General features: G+C 65.8%; 3 protein-coding genes across 5 annotated transcripts; 2 read left to right on the top strand and 1 right to left on the bottom strand.

Annotated features, from left to right (window-relative positions):
- The first annotated feature begins 1,082 nt into the window (after window positions 1-1,082).
- Window positions 1,083-5,049, top strand: PYM1 (PYM homolog 1, exon junction complex associated factor). Of its 2 annotated transcripts, none has more exons than XM_044995579.1 (3): window positions 1,083-1,193; window positions 2,086-2,203; window positions 4,143-5,049. In XM_044995579.1, exons 1-3 carry the CDS (start codon window positions 1,163-1,165, stop codon window positions 4,657-4,659), a joined length of 666 nt encoding a protein of 221 aa, XP_044851514.1. In that variant the 5' UTR covers window positions 1,083-1,162; the 3' UTR covers window positions 4,660-5,049. The 2 variants fall into 2 exon arrangements, with proteins under 2 accessions (XP_044851514.1, XP_044851515.1); XM_044995580.1 differs by having other exon boundaries at window positions 1,085-1,193; window positions 2,110-2,203.
- A 5,980-nt stretch (window positions 5,050-11,029) lies between these two features.
- Window positions 11,030-17,749, top strand: MMP19 (matrix metallopeptidase 19). The gene is made up of 9 exons (XM_044995496.1): window positions 11,030-11,292; window positions 12,937-13,025; window positions 13,272-13,402; window positions 13,734-13,949; window positions 14,072-14,317; window positions 14,723-14,845; window positions 15,521-15,685; window positions 15,822-15,949; window positions 17,358-17,749. The coding sequence occupies exons 1-9, from the start codon at window positions 11,200-11,202 to the stop codon at window positions 17,592-17,594; spliced, it is 1,428 nt and encodes a 475-aa protein (XP_044851431.1). The 5' UTR covers window positions 11,030-11,199; the 3' UTR covers window positions 17,595-17,749.
- A 262-nt stretch (window positions 17,750-18,011) lies between these two features.
- Window positions 18,012-24,597, bottom strand: LOC123353972 (transmembrane protein 198-like). 2 transcript variants are annotated; one of them, XM_044995535.1, is made up of 5 exons: window positions 24,472-24,597; window positions 21,194-21,426; window positions 20,016-20,591; window positions 19,440-19,588; window positions 18,012-19,108 (listed from the first exon to the last, which is right to left on the bottom strand). In XM_044995535.1, exons 2-5 carry the CDS (start codon window positions 21,381-21,383, stop codon window positions 18,980-18,982), a joined length of 1,044 nt encoding a protein of 347 aa, XP_044851470.1. In that variant the 5' UTR covers window positions 21,384-21,426; window positions 24,472-24,597; the 3' UTR covers window positions 18,012-18,979. The 2 variants fall into 2 exon arrangements, with proteins under 2 accessions (XP_044851470.1, XP_044851469.1); XM_044995534.1 differs by lacking the exon at window positions 24,472-24,597 and having other exon boundaries at window positions 21,194-22,978.

The raw sequence follows: 24,597 nt of genomic DNA, 5'->3' as shown, positions 1-24,597 counted from the left end.
GAAGACAAAATGGAGGGGGTCTCCCACGGATTTAAATAGACTTTCTCTTGTGGGTGAAGACCCACCTCCTCACCCCTATGCAAAGTCCAGCTCCAAGATGGAGTTTTGGAGTCACCTGGGCAAGTCACATGTCCAGGCATGACTCACAGTTTTTACAGGTAGCAGGTGCTTTGAACGTCCTCAAGTAGACTTCTTATGTGGATTGGAGCATTCCAAGATCCATTGTCCTTTAAGTATCAGAGGGGTGGCCGTGTTAGTCTGGATCTGCAAAAGCAGGAAAGAGTCCTGCATGCATCCACAAAGTGGGTATTCACCCACGAAAGCTCATGCTCCAATACGGCTGTTAGTCTATAAGGTGCTACAGGACTCTTTGCTGATTGTCCATTAAGTAGCAAAGAATCCTGTGGCACCTTATAGACTAACAGACGTTTTGCAGCATGAGCTTTCGTGGGTGAATACCCACTTCTTCAGATGCAAGAAGTCTTGCTCATGCTCATGCTCCAATACGGCTGTTAGTCTATAAGGTGCCACAGGATTCTTTGCTGCTTCTACAGAACCAGACTAACACGGCTCCCCTCTGATACTTGTCCATTAAGTGTCTCTCCATTAGGTACTTACCTTCAACAGTCCTTTCTCCAGGAACTGGTCTACTGGGGTGGATTTAGGAATCGAGCCAGTACCCAGGCACCATTCATAACTTCCAATACAAAGTGGCACGTGCCTGCAGACAGGATTAATAGAGCCAGGAGCTGTTACACGGCGCATGTAGCACACATCACAGTCTAAGCATATTTCCATAAGGCCTTATGGGCGGCCCCGTCACACCCTGCACCGGCCTGGGGCCACGGTCACTCCCCGAGGTGCCCGGGCGGCCCCGTCTCCCCCCACCCCGGAGCAGGATTCGAACCCATGAGCCCTCCCCCCTCAGATGTCCCCCTGGGGAGGCCTGTGTCCCACGTGACTCGCTGTGCTGGGGGGGGGGGCGGGGGTCGCTAAGCCTCAGCCCCAAAGGATTCTGGGAAATGACTCCCCTCCCCGTTTAGCCCTGTGGCGGTCGGTGTCTCTTTAAAAACAAGATGGCCCCCGGCCCAGCGGTCCCCGCCCCGGTCACGCCACTTCCGGGGGCGGAGCAGCGTGGCCGGAAGTGGGTCGCGTTTCCAAGATGGCGACTCCCTATGTGACTGACGAGACCGGTAAGTGCGGAAACCGCTTCCGGGAGGGGGGATCCCCCCCCCGCTCCGGCCTCACCCCCCCGCGAGCCCCCCCCCGCCTGGCCCGTATCCCCCCCTCCTGCCCCCAGCTCCCCCCGCCAGGGCCCCTCCCCCCCCGCCCGCATCTCCCCCCCGGCTCCACCGCCCACATCCCCCCCCACCGCCAGGGCCCCTCCCCCACCGCCCGCATCCCCCCCGGCTCCTCCCCCCGGCTCCGGCACCCCCCCCACCGCCCGCATTCCCCCCGGCTCCGGCACCCCCCCCCCCCGCCCGCATCCCCCCCGGCTCCTCCCCCCCGGCTCCGGCACCCCCCCCACCGCCCACATTCCCCCCTCCCGGCCCCCTTGTCCCCCCTTCCCCCTGTGCCTGGGTGTTGTGCAGCTCCCGGCCCCCCATAACCAGTCACGTGTCTGTGCCCCCCCCCTTTCAGTGTCACTCCGGATTGCGGGGGCTGTTTCCTGCCCGGCCCCGCCAGTGAAGCCCCATCCTGACTGCGGCCTGGGGGGGCTGCGCGGGTGGCGTGGCCGCGGGGCAGGCCCTGGGGGTAGTGAACCCCCGTTTCTCTGCGGTAGGAGACGGCCCCGGTACAGTCGCACTGACCCAGCAGAGACCTGACTCGTTGGGTGACCTCAGGCCGAATTCCCTTTCCTGCCCCGTGCCTCGGTTTCCCCATCTGAGGGTCCAGTACTGACCCGGGGGGGGGGGGCAAAGCTGGTTTTCAGTTTTTCTGTAAACTGGAAGTTGGCAGAGAGAAGTGGGGAGGTGACGTCTCTCGCTGGACCGGGTTCTTAGCTGGCCGTGTCTTACTGAGCAGCCGTTAGGTGAATATTGAAATCACTTTTTCCCTTCCCCCCTTTAAAATATCCCATCACAGACCAAGCTGCTTGTAACGTTTCAGGGAAGTACATCGCCTCCACGCAGCGCCCTGATGGGACCTGGAGGAAGCAGCGAAAGGTGAAGGAGGGATACGTGCCCCAAGAAGAGGTGCCAGTGTAAGTCGAATTCCAGCCCTTATGGCCGCCCCCTCCAGAGAGCGGGGGAGGGCCGCTGGGATCTCTTGCATGGCCCATAGTGGGTGGGCTGTTCCGCAGTCCAGCTGCTCGCATCTGAAAACCTCGACAGCTCCTAATGCTGTGAGATTATCCACGTCTGCGGCACTGAGTGTGTGCCTGGCGCTTTGGCCCAGTCAGCTTCCGCAGCTGGGCTACCCGAGGAAGCGGCACTGGGTTCGCTTAAGGTGTGATTTTAAGCGGGGGCGAACTGTTGTGCGCACTCTTTGGGATTCGGGGCGGTTTCTTTTGGTTTAGCTTAAACCTGTTCTTAAAGGCCATAAGCTCACCTGAAGAAAGCCGCGCTCACTGAAATCACTGTGCCTATGGGTTTGCACAGGGATAGGTTAAACTGCCACCATGTCTGCATATAGGCCTGAGACCCATCCCTCCTTCAGCTGGCTTCCTTTTATGGTAAGGGCACATCTTACAATCGTTAGTCCTCTCCTGCTCCACTTCTAAGCTGGGTGCAGCGTGACGAGCCAGACAATTGTACACTTGGGGCCTGCTCACCACTTGGGGGTGCTTTCCCCAAAGGATCCGTGGGAGGCTTTTTGGCTAAGTTGGAAACACATTCTTTAAAAAGAGGAGAGCTCAGTGCTCCACAGAACCAGACTAGGTGATCCCAAGGGTGTCTTCTGGCTTTAAATCTCTGAATCCTCTTCATTCCCTAATGCGAGCCAGGCATTCCTGTCAGCCCCTGGAGTGCTGATCCCAGCTCTTCTCCCATGGCAGAGCATGTTCAGTGAGCTCCCAGGGCATCTGGCTTGGCTTCACAATTCCCATGGCCACAGAAAGGTTATTAGTAAGCTGGGACGGGGGGTTGGGCTCAGTGTGCCGCTGTGGATCTAGGTCGGCGCCCATGGGGGCTCATCGACTCTCATGCGTGCGATGTGGCTCCCGCTCCTCGCTATAACCTAGGCCAATCGGCTGTCAGCTTTCTAGGCTTCCAGATTGGGCCATGAAGTGTTGGGAACGTGGCCGTTGGTTGGAGTCGAACCTGCTGTCTCCAAACCCTTTGGGGAACGCTAAGGATGGCCTCCCTGCCCTGTCTCCCGAGGCCTTGCCCTGCCTCAGAGGGAGTCCTGTTTTCAGCGTGCTAGTGCCGAGCGCTGCATTTCGGGCTGGCGTGCACGTGTGCAGTTCTTACACCCTAGACATCCCCTCGCTGGCCCAGCGTGAGTCGAGCCGAGAGGGGCCATGGTGCAGCAAACCGCCTGTCTCCCATTGGGCCACAGCTGTCAGGAAGGATGAAATGGAGAGGCTGTCCCGCGTTTCCCAATCAAGCCCCTTTAAAATCCCCCCCGCCCAGCGCCCCCTCGGCTGTAATGATTTATAACCATGTGTATGTACTGTTGGGTTACATCGTGAGATCTGAGTCTTTTTCCAGGTGCCCGAGCAACTTTGACCCCCTCTTATACCATAAGATGTAACCTGGCGGTATGTATTAACTCCCCTTATAAATCATTCTGGTGGGTGGCTTCGGATGTGTCCTGCCTGCGAGGATAACCTCTACTGGCATCGCTAGTCTCTGGCCTAGAGCTCAGGTACTCGCAAACAGTGCTCAAATCCTGTAATGTCCGAGGGGCGCCTGCTTCACTCCTCTGGTCCTGGGCGGCGGCCAGGTGCTGCGATTCCTTCGCCCTTCAGAGTTGTCACTCAGTGATGCCGCTGTTCTGTGGGGCCTGATGGGAGGGGCTGAGCATTCGTGACTGGTTGGGTGCTGATTGGAGCAGTGGGTTCTCAGCACCTCTTGCGGTGGGCTCTGGGTGTAATGGGGTCAGAGAGCCTTGGCGCTGACGGCTGCCGCATGGACCAGCTGGCCGGCCCCTGTTCTTTGTGCGTGGGAGAGGGAAGTCCTGATGGATTTTGTTCTGTGCAGGTATGAGAATAAGTATGTGAAGTTTTTCAAAAGCAAACCAGACCTGCCCCCCGGTCTGAGCCCCGAGGCCAACGTGCAGCCGGGCAAGCAGGCCACCAAGGCGGAGAGCGGCGAGAGCGGCCTGTCCAAGACGGCCAAGAGGAACTTGAAACGTAAGGAGAAGAGGAAGCAGCAGCAGGAGAAAGGGGAGAGGGAGACAGACGAACTGATCCAGGCACTGGAGAAGGCCACCCTCTCGGGGGCCAGCAGCAGGGCCAGGGACCCCCCGGGGGATGGTAAGTCGGCCCTGCAGCAGCAGCAGGCCTGCGGCGGAAAGGCCCTGGGGGACGGGGACTCCTCAGCCTCTGAGAAAACAAAGAAGATGAAAAACCTGAAAAAGAAGCTGCGGCAGGTGGAGGAGCTGCAGCAGCGGCTGGACTCGGGGGAAATAAAGCAGCCGACGAAAGAGCAGCTGGAGAAGCTGGCGCGGCGGAAAGCGCTGGAGGAGGAGCTGGAGGACCTGGAGCTGGATTTGTAAGGGGCGGCCCGGGAGGGAGACTCGGAACCAGACTCAGTGCGCGCAGGTGACTGAATTCTGCGAGCTGTGGTGACCGGAGCCCAGCTGCCTCGTGGGGCCCGGCTGGGTTTTTGGTTGGGTGCTGCCTGATTTTTAAGAACAATTTCCCAGCTATCGATGTTAGAAACTCGACAACTTTTCACATACCTCTCTCCTTTTTTTATTATTTTCTTTGGGGGGTGGGGGGAGGGAAGGCTGGGGATGTCGTCGGGAGGGGGTGAGCGGGGCTAGCACCCCACGGCTGTTTCCCCAGCCCCGTAGGATTCCCAGGTCCTCAGTGTTCTGTGCTCCAGCCACTCACTCACTCCTCAGATTTTTAAAAATGACGCAATAATAAAATTGCAGTAGTGACCTCGGCGTCTGGGATTTTGTTTTTCCTCCTTCGAGCCAAGCTGCCTTCGGGCCCCCGCAGAGTCTCGTTGGCTTCCCTGGAGAGTCCGCGCTCTGCGCGCTGGAGGGAAAGCAGAGAAAGCTGAGACGTGCCCCTCTCTCAGGAGAACACGCCCATCCTCCCCCCTTCAGCCCCCAGCGTGGTAAAGGCTGACCCAAAATGCGTGGCTACTCGGAGCAGATTGTGTAGCTTTCTGGAACACGGTGCTTTCTCCGTGTCTTCCATGATCCGATGAGCAGAGAACTAGTTCACAGTGCTGGCCCTTAACGTATCTGCACCAGCTCTGAGACCGCACTCATTGGAATGACTGGTTCAGGCTCTCTGCAGACTCAGGAAGGTGCTGCTCCGTCTAGGTCCCATTTTCCAAGTTTTTTCTGTGCAAGTCTCACTGCTAGAGCCTCCTATAATTGAAAGAACAGTCGGGGGGGGGGGGGGCTGACTGTGCCCTGGCTAGTCCTTAGTGCACCCCGGGACGGTGAGTGCAACACCTCGTGTTGGGGGTATATTGAGCCCTCTGTAAACGGGGCCCTGTTCTGCCTGACAGTGGCCACCAGGTGGCTCTGTAGGGCCCAGTCCCTGGAGTATGGTGGGCTGAAAACGAGAACCTTGCAAACTGCTCTGGGGACGCCTGTTCCCCGGCGGCGTGGCCAGGCTGCACGTGCGAGCGAAATCCGAGCAGCCTTGTCCGTTCGTGGAGTGCGGGCGCCTGGGCGGGGTCTGCCAGCCCAGCGGTAGCGAGTGCAGGCTGGGGTGGGCGTTGCGTTTTGGGGGGTTCTGGAGGCCAAGCCGCAGCGTAGCGCTGCTGGAGAGGTGAGGGAGGCAGGGGACCGGGCGGGTGTGTCCTGCTGCCGCAGACACCACATGAAGATCACGATTTGTGTCTGGGGGAGGGGGTTGCAAAGGGGTTTAAACAAAACCCTTCTGGGCTTGTTGGCGGCTTCGGGAGCTGAGGGAGTGAGGCCTCGATCCCCTTTGACTGGGCTCCAAAACGTGGCCTGTGGCTCCTGCTCCCTTCGCCTTGTCTCAGAAATGGCTGGAGAGTTTTGGCTGGAGAATCCAGCAGGAGGCAGATGCCGGGGGTGGGAAATGTCAGCTCGAGCGGTTAAAGCTTAGCCAAGTTCTAAGCAACGAAAACAGGGTCTTGTAATGGGAAAGGTCGGAAAACCTTGCTGGGTGGTGCTGCTGACTCGGGGCGTGGTGCCTGGCTAATTGACAATGGCGACTTGCCTGGCCGTGACCCCAGTGCCTAAATCCCCCTGGCGGGTTTGTCGTCTCCAACGCCAGGCCTGGCAGTGCCCGTCTGCCTTGGGTATGTGGGGATGCTGGGGGGAGCCCCTGGGGGCAGGTTTTCTGGGTGGGTGCAGCACCCAGCATGCTGGGCCCCCGATCACCTCTGGGTGCCTCCTAAAATACAGGGCAGAGTCCTCTGCAAGCCCCAGCTCCGCCCGGCCCACCTGCTATTGACCAGCCAACCCCTCTTCAGCTCAGTGCGCGGGCCGGTTCCCCGAGGTAACGCTGCCAGCGGCGTCCTGCCCTGGCTGCCTTGCTGGCTGCGACGCCCGTGTGCACCCCCACGCCGCAGGGCCAGTTTGCTTCACGAGCAGCTCGGTGACCCTGCTCCTGCGCTGGGGCCGTGCTGCGCTGACGCATGCGGGGTTGTTGGTGCAGCTGGGTGTTCGCGGGCTGTAAGCGCCCTACAGAGCTGGGCCCGGTGCCGCAGAGGCAGCGCCTTAGCACGGCCAGGGAGAGGCGGCGCGGGGGGCCCGGTGGGGGGAGCAGGGTTCTAGTCACCGGCCCCTGGAGACCTGGGGCAGGCGACTGGGCAGTGCCTCGGTTTCCCCAGCTGTGCAGTAACAGCAGCTCAGCCAGGGTCCGTCCCAGCGGAAGAACCCCGCCGCGGGTAGATGTGGGGTTATCTGCCCCCTTCCTCTCCAGCACTTGAGGAGCGATGGATGGGAACAGGCCGGACCACGTGGTGTTCTGTGCCCGGGGGTGGGCAACAGCCCCCCTATGTCTCATGGGAACGATATGTCCCCCCCCCGCTGGCCGAGTCATCCCTCCCTTGCCCTTAACGAGCTGCAGCTGTGGGGCTGGGACAGCAGCCCCCTGTGCGTGACCCAGCCCGGTGGTTTTTGGGTAGCGCCGGGTTTTTAGGGCACAGAATTGGTGACTAACTAAAAGCCGCACAGAACACAGCTTCTCTTGTCTGTGTTGCCATAGTGAGGAGAGGGTGACTAAGCGGGAGCCGTGCCAGGGTGACTGACGCGGGTCCGGTCAGTGTCACTGCGGGGGCGGGCGCAGCGCAGCGGGGGACAGGGCAGCGGGAGCGTCTCCTGGGCATGCAGAGGGCAATTTGTTACCAGCGTGGCTGCCTCTTGGGGAAACTGAGGCACGGGGGGGGCGGGCATGACTTGCCTGAACCCCTGCAGTGAGATGGCAGCAGGTCTGGGCACAGAACCCAGGAGTCCTGGCTCTCGATCTGCCTGTGATAACCCCTAGACCGCGTGGCTGGGTGGGGCCAAACCAGGGGAGCGCAGGGTCCTGATGGCAGCAGTGGCATGAACCCGCCATGGGGCTGGGGCCCACTGCTGTGTAAATACCGGCCTGTGGGCTGGCTCCTGCCCCACCTCTAGGGGGAGGGGGGCTCATTAGCTCCTGCGGGGCTCTTGCTGGCTGTGGGATCAGACTCCTCGCAGAGCCACCCGGCCTCCGGAACGTGCGCGGCCCTGGGCTGGCTGGGAGCTTTCCCCGGGCCGGGCAGCGGCCGGGACCCGCGGCTCCGTTCCACCGCTGAGCTTGGCGCTGGGCGTGAAACCCCTCGCTGCGTCTGCGTGGGCTGAGCTGGCACCGGCGCATGCCCCCCCACCTGGGGACTGCACGAGGTCTGTTAACGCTGTGTGATGGGGGGGGCACGGGCTGGCCCGTCTCCCTGCAGCCCCTCCCAGCTCTGGGAACCCGTTAGCATTCATTGATTTGAGCGCTGGGTCCCTGTGGGCCGGGCGCGGGGCGCACACAGAGACCAGGCCCTGTCCTGGAGAGCTAAAGGCGCTGGAGTTCCTGGCACCGTGACTCAGTTTCCAGGTGGAAATGGGGAAACTGAGTCACGGTGCTGGGACAGTGACTTGCCTAAGAGCATGTAGAACCCAGGAGTCCGGACTCCCACCCTGGCGCTCGAATCGCTGGGCAGTGGGAGGAAAGCAGCTGAGCGGGTTGGAGCAGGGGCTTTGTCTGGGCTGACGGCCCCGGAGCTGCGGCTGGGATACAAAGCCCATTTGTCATCCCCCTGCCTGCTCCGCCTCCAAGCTGCACTCTCCTGCCCCCCCCGACTCCCCCCTCCTAGCCCGTTAGCTCTGCCAGACCAGTCAGCGCCCGCCTGGAGTTCCTGGCAGTGCTGGGTCACTGACTGTGCCCCTTGGCCCAGCCGCTCGCCCGTGCCAATTGAACAGCCCAGGCGGGGGCCGAGCCCAGGGACCAGACGGGCCTTAGGGGGGCGTGTTCGGCTTTTGTGCTTGAAGGTTAAACTGTTTCCTGGGGGCCGGGCTGGGCTGGGCAGCAGGCCTGGGCTGGGGTGCTTGGAGGAAGTGCTGCCCAGGGAGATGGGCTGGGGGGGGTGGGGGTGGGATTCCTTGGTTCTATCCCCAGCTGTGGGGTCTAGTGGTTAGAGCAGTGGGGGCTGGGCCCCAGAACTCCTGGGTTCGATCCCCAGCTGTGGGAAAGGAGGGGGCTCTCGTGGGTTAGAGTAGAGGTGGGAGTGGGAGTCTGTTTCCAGGAGTGGGGAGGCCTAGTGGTTAGAGGGCAGAGTTAGGACTCCTGGGTCCTCAGCATGGTTCGGGGGAGGAGGTCTGAACGAGTTCTATCAGGGCGTTTGTACTGTGCTCTGGAGACCCCACTCCAAGCTCCTGCCACTAACTTTCACCGTGACAGCTTGGGTAAGGTCACGCCCCTCCACGCCTCAGTTTCCCTGTGAGCACAGAGTGGCAGGGCCGCACTCTGCATCTCAGCCAGGTCTCTGGGCTCATCTCTAGGCAGGTTACTGGCTCTGTAACTCATCTCTCCATTCCCTTCCCTCCTGCCTGCATGGCAGGGTCCATGGTACGTCCCTCTCACCCACTGTGCCCTGATCCCAACCCTGTTCCCCGTCCCTCACTCCGGTTAGCCCCGCAGGGCTGGTACGGTGCCGGAGTCTGATCCCACTGGCTAGGCTGTGTCTCCCCGTCAGCCGGTGATGGCGAGAGCCCTGGAGCCGTGCCCTGATGGTTTCTCAGCTGGGGGAGTTGGCAGGAGCTGGCAGCATGGAAAATACCCATCGTACAAAACAGCAAATATGGGGCAGAAGGAGGGAGCTGGGTGTGGGAGCCGCTGTCCTGGCCCTCCCCCACCACTGGTCGTCCCCGTCTGTCTCCCTCTGCAGCTTCAGCTGGGGTGGGGGTTCTGCCTCCCTACTGGATTCTGCAGTGCAGGTGTTAACAGCTGCCACGTTCCACCCCAGAGGTTGCTGCATTTCGGTGGTGGCGGGACTGATTGCTACGTGGACTTGTTGGCCCTTGTAACTTTTATCATAGCTGGGTCCTGTCCTTAGTCCTGTACATATCTAACCCCTTGAATCCTATGCCTCTGTCCGATACTGTTGCAGTGAGTTCCCCAGGTGAATTGTCCCATCACACCCCAATTCTTTCCCCCTTCTGCAGGTGAGCGGAGGGGAAGGGGGAACCCTTGAACTGCTGTGAAAGGGGGGAGCCCTTGGACTCAGGCCGCGCAGCAGCTGGTTGTGTAACGAGCTGCCGCTTCCCAGGCATGTGTGGGGCTCACGTCGCCATGGCTGTGGGGGGAACGGGCCAGAGACAGACGAGAGGCTGACAACGCTGGGGCCTTGCTGGGAGCCCTGGTCCTTTGTGCCGTTCTCCTGGCAGCTGTTCCATGGGGGAGGGTTCTGGGCATGGAGTGAGTCTGCGAGAACGGGCTGGGGTGACCCAACCGGTGCCCACGGGCGTTAGTGGGGCCCAAGCCCAGCGGGGGCGACCTGACCGGTGCCCACGGGCGTTAGTGGGGCCCGAGCCCAGCAGGGGCGACCTGACCGGTGCCCACGGGCGTTAGTGGGGCCAGAGCCCAGCGGGGGCGACCTCACCGGTGCCCACGGGCGTCGATGGGGCCAGAGCCCAGCTGGGGCGACCTGACCGGTGCCCACGGGCGTTAGTGGGGCCCGAGCCCAGCGGGGGCGACCTGACCGGTGCCCACGGGCGTTAGTGGGGCCCGAGCCCAGCGGGGGCGACCTGACCGGTGCCCACGGGCGTTAGTGGGGCCCGAGCCCAGCGGGGGCGACCTGACCGGTGCCCACGGGCGTTAGTGGGGCCCGAGCCCAGCTGGGGTGACCTGACTGGTGCCCCACTGACTTCACCAGCTTTACACCCACTGGGGCCCTGGGGGATGGGTCCCAGCCGGTTCCTAGGGGCACGTGCAGACCCCCAGCAGCTGACCCCAGTGGGCTGGAGAGATTGCGGCAGGGGAGGGCTGGGGCTGTCCGGGCTGGGGGCAGAGGGTTAATCCCACAGGCTTGTTGAACACTGCTTTGCCCCCAGGGTCAGGCTGGGGGGACACTTGAGAGCATCCCAGAGCAGTAACCTGGGCCGGGCTTGGCCAGCATCTCACAGGGAAAGTACGTGAAGGGAAACTGAGGCCGGGGGGGGGGGTCTGTGGTTGTCCCAGGGTCACGCAGCAGAGCCAGGATTAGAACCCAGGAGTCCTGTGCCCTATTCAGGTGCCCAGAGCGCGCAGGGCAGAGACTGTCCTGTGTGCAGCCCCTGGCCCGGCGGGCCCTGCGCTGGGTCGGTCCGTCGTGCAGCCCGCTCGGGAAGGGGTTAACTGCCCGGCCGTCCCCCAGGGGCTCTGGCCTGCGGTTGCAACATGGTTTAGTTTGGAATGAGTCATTCGGGCTGTTCAAGGTTATAAACTTGGGAAGGGCTGGAGAGGAGCGAAGGGCCGCTGGGAACCCGGCGGGCAGGAGGGGACGAGGGACCAGGCCCAGAAAGACGGTTTCCAAGGGCTCAGAGGAGCGTCTAGTGCCCCCCCTTAGAAACCGCCATTGGCCGCTGCTGCTGGAGGCTCCGGTGAGGATGACTGGGCTGGAGCTGCTCTGCCAGGTCTGTGCCCTCGCCCTCTTCGCCAGCGCCGCTGCCAGCGACCCCTCGGAGGAGCAGGAAGCCGTGGTGAGCGTTCTCCTGTCCCAGAGGGAGCGCCGGCTCCGGGGCCCAGCCGGGACGGCGCTGGGGGGACCGGGGATGGGGCGGGATGGTTTGCTGACCAAAGTGAGAGGCAAGTGCTGAGAAACTGCCCCGGGGCAGCTCTGCCGGGGCCCCCCAATCCCCGTCCCGTTCCCGGGACCCCGCCCGGCTCTGCCGGGGCCCCCCAATCCCCGTCCCGTTCCCGGGACCCCGCCCGGCTCTGCCGGGGCCCCCCAATCCCCGTCCCGTTCCCGGGACCCCGCCCGGCTCTGCCGGGGCCCCCCAATCCCCGTCCCGTTCCCGGGACCCCGCCCGGCTCTGCCGGGGCCCCCCAATCCCCGTCCCGTTCCCGGGACCCCGCCCGGCTCTGCCGGGGCCCCCCAATCCCCGTCTCGTTCCCGGGATCCCGCCCGGCTCTGCCGGGGCCCCCAAATCCCCGTCTCGTTCCCGGGATCCCGCCCGGCTCTGCCGGGGCCCCCAATCCCCGTCTCGTTCCCGGGACCCCGCCCGGCTCTGCCGGGTCCCCCCAATCCCCGTCCCGTTCCCGGGATCCCGCCCGGCTCTGCCGGGGCCCCCCAATCCCCGTCCCGTTCCCGGGACCCCGCCCGGCTCTGCCGGGGCCCCCCAATCCCCGTCCCGTTCCCGGGATCCCGCCCGGCTCTGCCGGGGCCCCCCAATCCCCGTCCCGTTCCCGGGACCCCGCCCGGCTCTGCCGGGGCCCCCCAATCCCCGTCCCGTCCCCGGGACCCCGCCCGGCTCTGCCGGGGCCCCCCAATCCCCGTTCCCGGGACCCCGCCCGGCTCTGCCGGGGCCCCCCAATCCCCGTCCCGTTCCCGGGACCCCGCCCGGCTCTGCCGGGGCCCCCCAATCCCCGTCCCGTTCCCGGGACCCCGCCCGGCTCTGCCGGGGCCCCTCACTCCTGCCCCGCAGCCCCGTTATCCCAGAGCTGGGGTATGGGGAGCTGACAGTCCAGGGCTCCCCCAGCCCAACCCTGCCAGCCTTCCCACACCAGCCCCGGGACCTGTTTCAATACAGAGCCTGCCCACGTGCCAGGGCCTTGTAGCGTGGCTGGGCCAACGGGACACGGCAGCGAACCCAGCTGGGACAGGCCAGGCCTCTCGCTGACGTGCCAAGCAGGCCGTGAGAATTTCCTGTCAGCTTGTTCACCCGGCTGTGCGGGCCACACAGGCCTGGTGGCCAGGATCCCTGGGTTCTCTCCCTGGCTCTGGGAGGGGAGTGGGAGGGGTGTCTAGTGGTTAGCGCAGGGGGACTGGGAGCCAGGACTGCGGGGTTCTGTCCCCGGCTCTGGCACTGACCTGAGAGAAGTCTCTTAGCCCCTGCCTCAGTTTCCCCATCTGTATAATGGAGACAATGATCCCCCCACACACCCTGGGGGGCTGTGACCCTTAAGGGACAGCGTTTTGAGCTCCTCAAAGCATTATGGGAACTGCCAGCCCCTAAGTGCCCAGCATGAGCTCACGCAGCTCATCCCCTGCCAGGCCCAGAGCCCGGATCCGGGTGGTGCTGCACCCCTCTGGCCAGGGCCCCGTTTCCCACCTGCAGAGCGATGCCCAGGTCCCTGGGGGCCGGAAGTGTCCCGCTGACCCGTGTCCCCCCTCCCCCCCCCAGCGTTACCTGCTGCAGTTCGGCTATTTGCAGAAGCCGCTGGAGAGGCTGACGGACGAGTTCAGCGAGGCCGAGCTCACCGAGGCCATGAGGTAACACGGGGACAGGGCCGGGCTGGGGCATGGGCGTGGCTGGTGGTCGGACTCGGAGTCCCAGCGGGGCGTGTGCGTGACCAGAGCCACGCTGCCCCTGGGCATGCTGGGCCGTACCCAGATGTCCCTGGCACCCCCAGCCTGCGCCAGGGGGGAGCTGGTCTCTTCCAGGCTGCATGTGGGAATCCCCTTCCCTGGAGCGTCGTCGCCCCAGCTGACCCTGCCGTCTGTGCCCCCTGCGTCCAGGTCTTTCCAGCTGGCCTCCGAGCTGCCCGCCACCGGCCTCCTGGACGATGCCACCCTGGAGCAGATGAGGCAGCCGCGCTGCGGGGTCGAGGACCCCTTCAACCAGAAAACCCTCAAATACCTGCTCCTGGGTGAGGGGCGGGCGGACGGACTGGGACTGGGTGGGGGGAGCTGGGCCGCCTGGGGGGCTCGGGGTTCCGGCTGGGTCCGGCCGGGGCCAGGCAGGCGTTAGGGTCGTGCTGGGTTGGGCTCGAGGTTACGGAGCTAGGGATGGGCGGGGGTCAGGTCGGCATTATGGGGCTAGGCCCAGAGGTGGAGGTGAGGGGTGATGGATGCCAGGGCAGTGCAGGGCTGCCCCTCTCCTGCCACCGGGCACCGTGGGGTGGAGGCCGGGTCCCAGCGTTCCCTGGGGCCTCGGGAGGGGGCTGCTGGCACAGCCGCTCTCCTCCTCCTGCCCCCCAGGCCGCTGGCGCAGGAAGAACCTGACCTACCGGATCTACCGCTACACCCCCGACATGGCGGCCAGCGCTACCCGCCAGGCCATCCAGGCTGCCTTCAGGTACTGGAGCGACGTGGCGCCGCTCACCTTCCGGGAGGTGCGGCACGGCCCGGCCGACATCCGCATCTCCTTCCACGGCACCTACTCCTGGACCTGCTCCCGCCCCTTCGACGGACCTGGTACGCGGGGAGGGGCGGGGGCTGGAGGGGGGCCGTGCTGCCCCCCGTGCGCGGCAGGGCGGGGGGCTCCGGCGGGCTGGGGGAGCTGCGCTCAGCGCGTCTCCGCCCCGTCTCCGGCGCAGGGAAGGTGCTGGCTCACGCCGACGTCCCGGAGGAGGGCACGGTGCACTTCGACGAGGACGAGCTGTGGACGGAGGGGACGTACCGTGGCGTCAACCTGCGCATCATTGCGGCCCACGAGATCGGCCACGCCCTGGGCCTGGGCCACTCCCGCTACCCCACGGCCCTCATGGCCCCCGTCTACGGCGGCTACCGGCCCCACTTCCGCCTGCACTTCGATGACATCGACGGCATCCGGGCCCTGTACGGTGAGGGAGGCCGGGGGTAGCTCGGGGGTCTGAGCATGGGCCTGCTAAACCCAGGGCTGGGAGTTCAGTTCCTGAGGGGGCCATTTAGGGATCTGGGGCAAAAACCTGTCTGGGGGTTGGTCCTGCTTTGAGCAGGGGGTGGGACTAGACACCTCCTGAGGCCCCTTCCAACCCCGCTAGTCTATGAACAATCTCCCCTGCCTGGGTCCATCCCCTCCCACACCAGTATCCCCCTCCCCGGGTCCTGCTGGGCCTGGTATCCCCACACCCCTCTGGTGTTCCACGGCGGGACCCCACTTCTCCTTGCCATGCCCTGCCTGCGGGGCCCCACCTCCTGCCCCATGGGTCCAGCCCCCGCCCGGCCTGGAACAGGCCACAATAACCGCTGTCTGGTCTTACTTTAAGGCAAAAAGACTGCGCCAGTGATGCCGTCCGGGACCCTGCCGGGCCTGTTGCCTACCTCCCCCAGCCTGCCGCCCACCAAGGTGCCCGACCCCTGCGCCGACGGCTTGGACGCCCTGATGTTCGGTGAGCCGGCAGGGCTCTTCGTGGGGGAATTCCCAGGGGCCGTGAGAGAAGGAACCAAAGGCCCCTGGATTCTCCGGGGTTGGTGCCCGGGGATGGAGGCAGATGCCGGGCGTTCGGGGAACGGCATCAGAGGAGCACAAGGGGACCTCCCCAGCCGTGTCGGGCATCAGAACCGGGCCAGCGGCTGCCGACAGCCTGAGCTGAAAGGGAGCGTTCGGGGGGGCTGAGCAGGACGAGTGGCCAGGCAGCACCGACCTACAAATCAGCCCCTGCCCCCTTCCCTAACCGCCGGTGAATGAACGGGCGTCCCCCGTCTCTCTGGTTCTGTTCAACGTGGTCTCAGACCAGATCCCGTGTAAACCCCCCACCGGTGGAGCGAGCGTTTGCCAGCCCAGTCCCGGGAGCTAAAACACAGGTGCAAACCAGGGCGGCCCAGCCCCCGCTTGCAGCGGGGCCCCGACTTCCCTGCGACGGGCTGAGGGGCCCCAGGCCAAGTGAGGAAACGGGCGAGTTACATGGTGCCCCGTCTCTGCCTAAGGACACGCCCGTGTCGTGTCGTCGCTCCAGGCTGCACTGCCTGGCCCCGGGCTCAGGCACCTCTCCCCAGCGCCCCACAGCCGAGAGGTTGGGGGCCGCCCACCAGGCATTAACCCTTTGCTCCCCTCTGCCTCCCAGGCCCTTATGAGCAGACCTACGCCTTCAGGGGGGGCTACGTCTGGACCGTGACGGATTTCGGGACCGGCCCCCTGAAGGAGATCCCGGCCCTGTGGAAGGGGCTCCCGGGGCGGCTGGACGCAGCCGTGCACTCCCCACGCACTGGCAGGAGCTACTTCTTCAAAGGTGGGCCGGGCCTTGCCGGGCGGGGCAGAGGGGCGATGGGGGAAGGGGCACAGGAGGTTGGGGGCAGCTGCTCGTGGGCCCGGCTTTGGGCACCATTCTGCAGCACAGACACCCCCCCCCCCCGCGTCTGCCGCAGGTGACAAGGTCTGGCGGTACCGAGGCTTCGAGCTGGACCCCGGCTACCCCAAGGCCCTGACCCGGGTCCCGGCCAAGATCGACGCCGCCTTCTACTGGCCGGGGAACAAGAAGATTTTCCTCTTCAAGGTAGGCGCCGGGGCCCGGGTCCTGCTGATCTCTCGGAAGGTCCCCGGCCTCCCCTCTGGCCCCCGAGCCAGGCAGCCCCCGGCCCAGGCAGCTCCTCTGCCCACTCCGGCTTTAGGACCCAGCAAGCGGAGCCGGCTGGGGTGGGAATTCCCAGCTCCGCCCCCTCACCCTGCCAGCTCCGCCCCCTCACCCTGCCAGCTCCGCCCCCTCACCCTGCCAGCTCCGCCCCCTCACCCTGCCAGCCCCTTGGGGCAGGGAGCTTTGGGTCCCGCCTTGTTCCCATGCTGCCCCTGTCCTGAGCGCGGGTTGGCTGGCAGAGTCCAACAGGGGAGGCGTCACCGCTCAGCCAAGGACAAGTGCAGAGTCCTGCACTTGACGGATGAATCCCAGGCACCGCTACAGACTAGGGACCGACTGGCTAAGCAGCAGTTCTGCAGAAAAGGACCTGGGGGTTACAGTGGACAAGAAGCTGGATAGGAGTCAGCAGTGGCCCTTGTTGCCAAGAAGGCCAATGGCATTTTGGGCTGCATTAGTAGGGGCACTGCCAGCAGATCAAGGGACGTGCTCATTCCCCTCTATTCAGCATTGGTGAGGCCTCATCTGGAGACTGTGTCCAGTGTTGGGCCCCACACTACAGAAGGGATGTGGACAAATTGGAGAGAGTCCAGCGGAGGGCAAGGAAAATGACCAGGGGGCTGGAGCACATGACTTATGAGGAGAGGCTGAGGGACCTGGGATTGTTTAGTCTGCAGAGGAGAAGAGTGAGGGGGGATTCGATAGCTGCTTTCAGCTACCTGAAAGGGGCTTCCAAAGAGGATGGATCTAGCCTGTTCTCAGTGGTGGCCGATGACAGAACAAGGAGCAATGGGCTCAGGATGCAGTGGGGTAACTAGGCTGGATATTAGGAAAAAATTTTCACCAGGAGGGTGGTGAAGCCCTGGGGTGGGTTCCCTAGGGAGGGGGTGGAATCTCCTTCCTTAGAGGTTTTTAAGGTCCGGCTTGACAAAGCCCTGGCTGGGATGATTTAGTTGGGGCTGGTCCTGCTTTGAGCAGGGGGTGGGACTAGATACCCCCCCCCCCCCGGGGTCCCTTCCCACCCCTCCTCACGGGCTGTGTAACAGAGCCTGGGCCCAGGGCATTGTGGGAAGTGTAGTTCCCATCCTGCAGTCTCCTTCCCCTGGGGCCCTGGAACTGTGTAGCCATCTCCAAGCTGGTCCTGAGGGACCCCCCCAAGCATCCTGCCAGATGCATTCTGGGAGAATCCGTCTGGCCTGTTGTTGGCTCCAAGCCAGGAGCTGGGCAGCCAGCCCTGCCTGCCAGGACCAGGGGCTAGTACCCGGCACGGGGGAGGGGACCTAGCCCTGGAGAGCCAAGACCCAGCCCCCCCCCCCTTTGCCTTCCTGCTCAGGGCACCGGCTACTGGCAGTGGGACGAGCTGGCCTGGAGCGACTTTGGCGGCTACCCCAGGAAGATCTCCCAGCTGTTCACCGGGGTGCCCTCCCACCTGGACGCGGCCGTGGCCTGGGAGAACGGCCGGGTCTATTTCTTCAAGGGGGGGCAGTACTGGCGGGTGAACGCGCAGCTGCGGGTGGAGAGGGGGTACCCGCTGAGCACGGCCGAGCGCTGGATGCACTGTGAGGCCTAGGCGCCCCCCCGCATGGGCCCGGACGGGTGGGGGTTAATGGGCCAGAGGCGCCACCTGCAGGCAGCTGGTGGGAACGGCACTGGGACAGGACATGGTGGGTGGGGCGGGATGGGGGCCTTGCCTGGGCACTGTACCCCTGGGAGCCACTGCTCCCTCCCTGCACAATAAACCCCGTCCCCTGTGCATCATGGGGACCCGCCAGCTCTGCGCCGCGGCCTCCCGGGGTGGCTGAGCAGCGGGGGCCTGGCTGCTTTCTGCCCCCCCCCCCCCAATCCAGCACCCCCCGCAGCTGGGAACCCGAGCCCTGAGCTGCTCAGCCCCTGAGGTCCTGCCGAAGGGGGCAGAACCGGCGCCCCCAGGGCTCGCAGCCTGGGGGGGACCCTGCAGAGAGACACGGAGCCAGCCAGCCACACCCGGTCTCGAAGGCAGTTTAATGTGCCCCCCCCCCCGGTACAGTACATAGGGTATAAACAGGGGGACCAGCTCCCTCCCCCTCGGGAGCCAGGGCTGAGATGGGGGGGCTGCTGGAGCCGGTGGGGTAGGAAAGTGCTGCTAGAGGCGGCTGGGCCTTGGCTGTCGTCCTTGCAGGCCAGGGGATCTGGGTCCCCCCCGCTGGGCCCAACCCTGGCAGAAGACGCCCCCCCGCCCCCCTTGCAGGGCGTCTGCCATGGCGGCAGTGCCTGTGTGTACAGACCCCCCCAGCCTGCGAGCGCCCTGTACCCCCCAGGGCTGGCAGACGGGGCTCGGGCAGGGGCGGCTGCTGAGTTCCCAGAATGCTCCGGGCCAGCCCCCCCCCCGCTGCTCCCCACCCAGCCTGGGCAGAGCTTTAACCCGGGCCCAGGGCAGAGCCCCCCAGCGATGGGGCCCGGGGCTCAGCCCCCACCCGGCCTGGGCCGAGCTTTAACCCGGGCCCAGGGCAGAGCCCCCCAGCGATGGGGCCCGGGGCTCTGCCCCCACCCGGCTGGGCAGAGCTTTAACCCGGGCCCAGGGCAGAGCCCCCCAGCGATGGGGCCCGGGGCTCTGCCCCCACCCCAGTGCTGGGGGCGACGGGGGAGGCTGGACATCGCGGGGGGCCCAGAGCAGGGTCCCCAGCCTGACACTGGAGAGCAGATCAAATGGAACCAGCTGTATCCCCGGAGCACCACCTCCCCTCTGGACAGGCCAATAGGAGCAGGGGAAAGCAGCTGTTTTGAATATTTAAAGGGCCAGGCAGGCAGGTGCCCACCCTACCTGGGAACCGCAGCTGCTGGGCTGGGGAGAGGGCACGGGGGTGGGGTGAGGGGGGGGTCAAGTGTCACCAGCAAAACGGTCTCCCCACCCTCCCCCCATCGCTGCCGCCTCCGCCCCTAAGGCACAACTGGAACGAAGTGAAGCCCCTGCCCTGGTCAGAGGCGCCCGCCGGGCGCAGGGGCCGTCAGGGGCACGGTGGAGCCGCAGTCGTAGTCCAGGTCGAGGACGGTGTGGGTGGCGCTGCCGGTGCCCAGCTGGCGATCCCGCAGGCTCTGGATGTAGCTCTGGGTGCGCAGAGGGGACAGGTCAACACAGGGCGCGCCCTGAGGGGGGGCCCCACTGCCTCCCACCCACTGCGCGGGGAGGCTCCCCCTTCATCCCCGACCCCTGGCCAGGCAGCAGAGTCCAGCATTCACCCCATAAACTGGCCGTGTGGCATCCCCCTTCCTACCCCCCACCCCCTTACAGACTGCCTGGGCCTCTCTCCTGCCCAAACCCAGCTGGCTCTGGGGCGGAGCGTGGCAGCCGAGTATAACGGGGAGCCCAGCTGAGCTATTCAGGGCGCGGGGCTCCGTGCTCACTCGGGGGAGGGGGTGAAGGGGGCTCCCCACTCACCGGCGCCAGGACGTCGCCTGCATAGCGCTTGACGGGGTTGGGCTTGCGCCGGTAGCTGCCCTCCTGCGGGGGGAGGCTCTGCCGTTTCTTGGCCTCCTTCTGCCGGATCCGCAGCAGCTGCAACCGCTTCTGCCGCCGGCTGATGATCACTGGGAGGGTGAGTCACCGTGAGCACCCGCGCCAGGCCCCCCCGCTCCGCGCCAGGCCCCAGATGTGGGAAGCACAGGACCAGCCTGGGCTTGCTCCTTCAGTGCGGCAGGGAAACTGAGGCACCACCAGGTGAGGGAATTACCCAAGAGAGGGTCAGTGGCTGGGAATAGAAATCAAGCATCCTGATTCCCTGCCCCCATCCCACCCTCCCTGTGCTCTCACCCACCAGCCCCACCCCCCGCCACAGCCCGGGAACCCAGGAGTCCTGGCTCCCAGCCCCTCCCTGCTCCGAGCACTCAGTAATGAGACAGTCCAGATTTTACAGGCGGGGGGGGGTAAAGGAGGTCCCCGCCCCATGCCCCCCACCCGAGCCCCAGGCTGGCTCATGGACCCCCAGCACCACTGCTTTGCCCCCGCCCCGCTCACCGTCCGTGTGCGAGTAGCCCTCGGCCGTCACTTTCCACTGCAGCAGCAGGCCCAGCACGCTGAGGGCCGGCCAGAGCGCCAGGACGGCCCAGCTGTGCCAGCAGAGCGGGGCCGAGGGTGCCAGGCGCAGCCGGTCGTACACGTGGCCCAGCAGCGCCAGCAGCTCCACGAAATAGTCCACGCAGCCCACGATGACGGCGGCCCCGAAGACGGCCGTGGAGAGCACGGTGAGCGGCTTCTGCCAGCGCAGCGCCAGCAGGGCGCAGAGCAGTGCCAGCCCCAGCACGCTGCCCACGGGCACCCACAGGCTCTGCGGCTGGTAGAGCGGCTCCGTGGCCACCAGGCCGGCCGTGGCCAGCAGCAGCCCCAGCAGCAGCCCTGTCATGAAGAGCCCCACGCTGTGCACCAGCATAGTGACCAGCCCGCACAGCGCCCCGATGCCCAGCGCGATGCCCGCGCTCACTTCCAGGCTCAGCTGCGTCTCCAGCACTCGCTCCTTGTAGCACAGCAGGAAGATGACCAGGGAGCCGAAGAGAAGCCCCGACAGGAACATGATGGCTTTGAAGCAGCGGTAACCTGGGAAGTGGGGCCGGGGGCAGATACGTTAGCAGGATCCAGCGTGTGGGGCAGGGGCTCTGGGGGGCTGTAGGAGATGGGGGGCTGCGGGTTGGGAGTGAGGGGCACCAGCTGGGCTGGCTAGCAGGGGCTGCGGGTCGGGAGTGAGGGGCACCGGCTGGGCTGGCTAGCAGGGGGCTGCGGGTCGGGAGTGAGGGGCACCGGCTGGGCTGGTTAGCAGGGGGCTGCGGGTCGGGAGTGAGGGGCACCGGCTGGGCTGGTTAGCAGGGGCTGCGGGTCGGGAGTGAGGGGCACCGGCTGGGCTGGTTAGCAGGGGGCTGCGGGTCGGGAGTGAGGGGCACCGGCAGGGCTGGTTAGCAGGGGCTGCAGCTCGAGAGTGAGGGGCACCGGCTGGGCTGGTTAGCAGGGGCTGCGGGTCGGGAGTGAGGGGCACCGGCTGGGCTGGTTAGCAGGGGGCTGCGGGTCGGGAGTGAGGGGCACCGGCAGGGCTGGTTAGCAGGGGCTGCGGGTCGGGAGTGAGGGGCAGCAGCGGAAGTTGGGGGGGGCTCAGCAGTCACTGCCCACAGGTTCCAGCCCCACAGGAGGCCTTGCCGCCCACTCACCGAAGCAGCTGTAGATGACCCCGAAGAGGCAGCAGAGGGCGCAGACTGCGGCGGGCACGGCCTGGTAGCGACGCTCCAGGTTCAGGCTGCAGGGGTCCAGGCCGGGGGTGCCCGGCCCCAGCTCCGTGGCCTGCTGGTTAAAGCCCCAGGGCTCGGCCGTCAGGACGAGGGGCAGGAGGTCGGGCTCCATGCTGGGTGGGAGTCAGGGCCCTGCAGCCATCCACACAGGGAGCCTGCGGGGGGGCGCCTGGTGTTAGCCCTAGAGATCTGTGACACCCCCCACCCCGAGCTCCTGGCTCCCCCTACACCCTTGTGCAGCCAGAGACAGTCACGTCAAAACCCCCACTCCCCCCCACCCCATTGGCCCAAATCTACCCCGAGTCCCCCCTTCCCGGGGTCTGATCCACCCCCTGCCTGGGAGAGGCTAATCTCTTCACACGACCCAGGCTGGAAAAAATGACTAATTCCCCCCAACAGCTGGAATCAACACACAAAACACCAGCCCCTCCCCCCCAACATCTGGCGGCTGCTCCAGAGCCAGGACACATGGACACATCTGGCAGCGTCTCCTTGGGGCGAGCGGGAGGAGGGATCAGAGGAGCACAAGGGGGATCTCCCCAGCCGTGTCGGCTCCCTGATCTCCCCTGGGTGCTGCCCCTGGAGCGGGACCCTGTACTGTGCCCATCCCCACTGCTTCCCGCCTGCACCCTTGCTGGCCCATGGCTCCCTGGAAGCCACCCCCCCATTCCATACAGAGACACCCCCCTCCAGCTTTCTCCCACCTGCCCCAAAGCCCCACACCAAGGGTTCCCCTCCCCAGCTAATGTCCACGACCCGCACAGCCCCCACCTGGGGGTGCCACCCCCCTAATGAGGGTGGGGTCACTGCTCTGACCCACCCACACCCAAAATGAGGGAATCCTGCAAAATCCAGGGGCTGGCAGCCTGCCCCTCTGGGGGCAGGGTCTCAGGCATCATCCCGTCAGAACCTGATGGGGAAACTGGGGCGGCCCCCCCAGCCAGGGGAGACAGAGCCTGTGAGCAGCATGGGGCCTTTCTCTGCTCCTCATTACCAGCCTGCCCTGCTGGGGGTGCCAGGAGAATCCCCCACCCTGGGTTCTGCTTGGTCTAGCCAGCCCCGGGCAAGCCCCGTCCCGTTCAGTGCCTCAGTTTCCGCTTCTGTGGAATGGGGCTCCTCTACCATCCATGGGGTGTGCCCGAATGGCAGGGCCCTCAGCCAGGTGGGGTTTGGAGAGGCAGAGGGGACGCAGGGCGGCTGCTGCGCTGCTAGAGCCGGTCCAGGGGGCAGGCTGCCCCCCAGCTGGCAGGGGAGGGGGGGTGTGGAAGTGGCAGCCCCCTGCATGAAAGGGACCAGATGTTTTGATCTCAGCCCACAGCCCCCCCTCTCCATGAATCCTGATGGACCCCCTCCCTGGGGCACTAGGAGCAAAAGGGTCCCCCCTCCCTTGGGGCCAGAGCTGGGGGCTGGGGAGAGGGTGCGGGGGGGGGGATCATTCATCACCCCAGAGGGAAAGGGTGAGTCCCTCCCAGCTGCGGGGGGGCAGGAGGGCCTGGAGCCCCAACATCCCAGGGTTCCCCAGAGCCCTGCTCTGCTGCAGCTGCACCCGCCAGCCAGCTACGCCCCGGCACAGCCGAGCCCAGGCCAGAGGGGCACAGCAGGGAAGGGGTTAAACTGCCCAGCAGGGACTTGCTGCTGGATCCGGCCAGGCCCTTGGCTGTCCTGGGGCAAGGCTGGGCCAGCCAGAGAGGGACAATCCCCAGCCCCCCCCCCCCCCCCCAGTTCTGCCGGTGCCCCTCACTCCCGAACCGCAGCCCCCTGCTCTCCCAGCACTGGGCTCCCCACCCCCAGCTCTGCCAGTGCCCCTCACTCCCGACCCGCAGCCCCTGCTCTCTCCGGCTGCAGAGGTGCCCGACAGTGAGGTAGTTTAGGAGACAAATACCAGCGAGGACAGAGGAGACTAAACTCCTTCCACTAGTGACCTGGAGGCAGGACGGGGAGGCCCAGGCCCAGGCCTCAGGGTTTGTGCACTGACCCTGCAGAGCCCAGGGGGGACCTGTGAGCAGGGGGGGGGGGAAGGCCTGTTGGATTGAATGGAATAGAGATTAAACCAAGAGGGAGACAGAGAAATCCCACAGACCAACAATGCCAGCAAATGGGACCCGTTCTATGACCCATCCTGTACCATTCTGTAGTGGGGAGAGAGGGGCTGCGGGTCGGGAGTGAGGGGCACCGGCAGAGCCAGGGAAGGGGGAGCCCAGGGCTGGGCTAGCAGGGGCTGCGGGTCGGGAGTGAGGGGCACCGGCAGAGCCAGGGAAGGGGGGAGCCCAGGGCTGGGCTAGCAGGGGCTGCGGGTCGGGAGTGAGGGGCACCAGCAGAGCCAGGGAAGGGGGGAGCCCAGGGCTGGGAGAGCAGTGGGCTGCGGGTCGGGAGTGAGGGGCACCGGCAGAGCTGCGGGGGGCAGGGCCGGGATTCTGGGGTGCTGCATCTGTGTCAGGCCTGGCACCCGACATGCTGCCCCCAGAGCCCCCAGCCCCCTCTGCCCTACGCTGGGCACCCTGTGAAGGGCCAGCAGGAGGGGAGGGGGCTCCTGGCCAGAGTGGGACTCGGTGCGGGGGGGCCACTGGACCAGGGCTGGGAGCGAGGGAGACAAGGCTGAAGAGTGGGGGGCACCCGTGCGGGGGGCTCGGTCCGGGAGCCGGGGGGGGGGGGGGGCTCGGTCCCGGAGAGGCACAGGGTTGCGAGGCTCGGGCAGGGATCAGCGTGGACACAGGGGTTGGGGGGGTGCTCGGTCCGGGACGCGACACTGGGCTGGGGGGGGGGGCGCTCGGTCCGGGACGGGACACTGGGCTGGGGGGGGGGGCGCTCGGTCCGGGACGGGACACTGGGCTGGGGGGGGGCGCTCGGTCCGGGAGCCGGGGGGGGGCGCTCGGTCCGGGACACTGGGCTGGGGGGGGGCTCGGTCCGGGACGGGACACTGGGCTGGGGGGGCCCAGGGGCGCGGGGCGCTCGGTCCGGGGGGAGGATTCCCGGTTCTCGGGGCTTGTTTAAAAGTTTGAGGGGTCTCGCCCGCCCCCCCCGCGCTCTCTCGACACTTTGTTTTGCTGTAAAGCTCCCGCGGGGGCCCCAGAGCCGGGTCCCGCCTCCCGGGCCGAGCTGGGGGGGCACCAAACCCCCCCCGGGGCCCCCCGACCCGACCCGACCGTTCCCCAAACTTGCCCGGAGCGCAGGCGGCTCCGGCCCGGGCCCCGAGCACTCACCGCCGGCCGGGAAGGGCCCCGCGCTCCGGGGCTAGCGGCGCATCCCAGCCCGGCCCGGCCCGCTCCGCTCCGGCTCCGGCTCCGGATTAAACTCCGCCGCGGCCCCGTCCTGCCCCCGCTGCGGGC

The sequence above is a fragment of the Mauremys mutica genome, chromosome 20, assembly GCF_020497125.1.
Source record: "Mauremys mutica isolate MM-2020 ecotype Southern chromosome 20, ASM2049712v1, whole genome shotgun sequence".
Lineage (NCBI taxonomy): Eukaryota > Metazoa > Chordata > Testudines > Geoemydidae > Mauremys > Mauremys mutica.
Note: the sequence above shows the minus strand (reverse complement) of the source record. Positions and strands in the feature narration are given on the sequence as shown.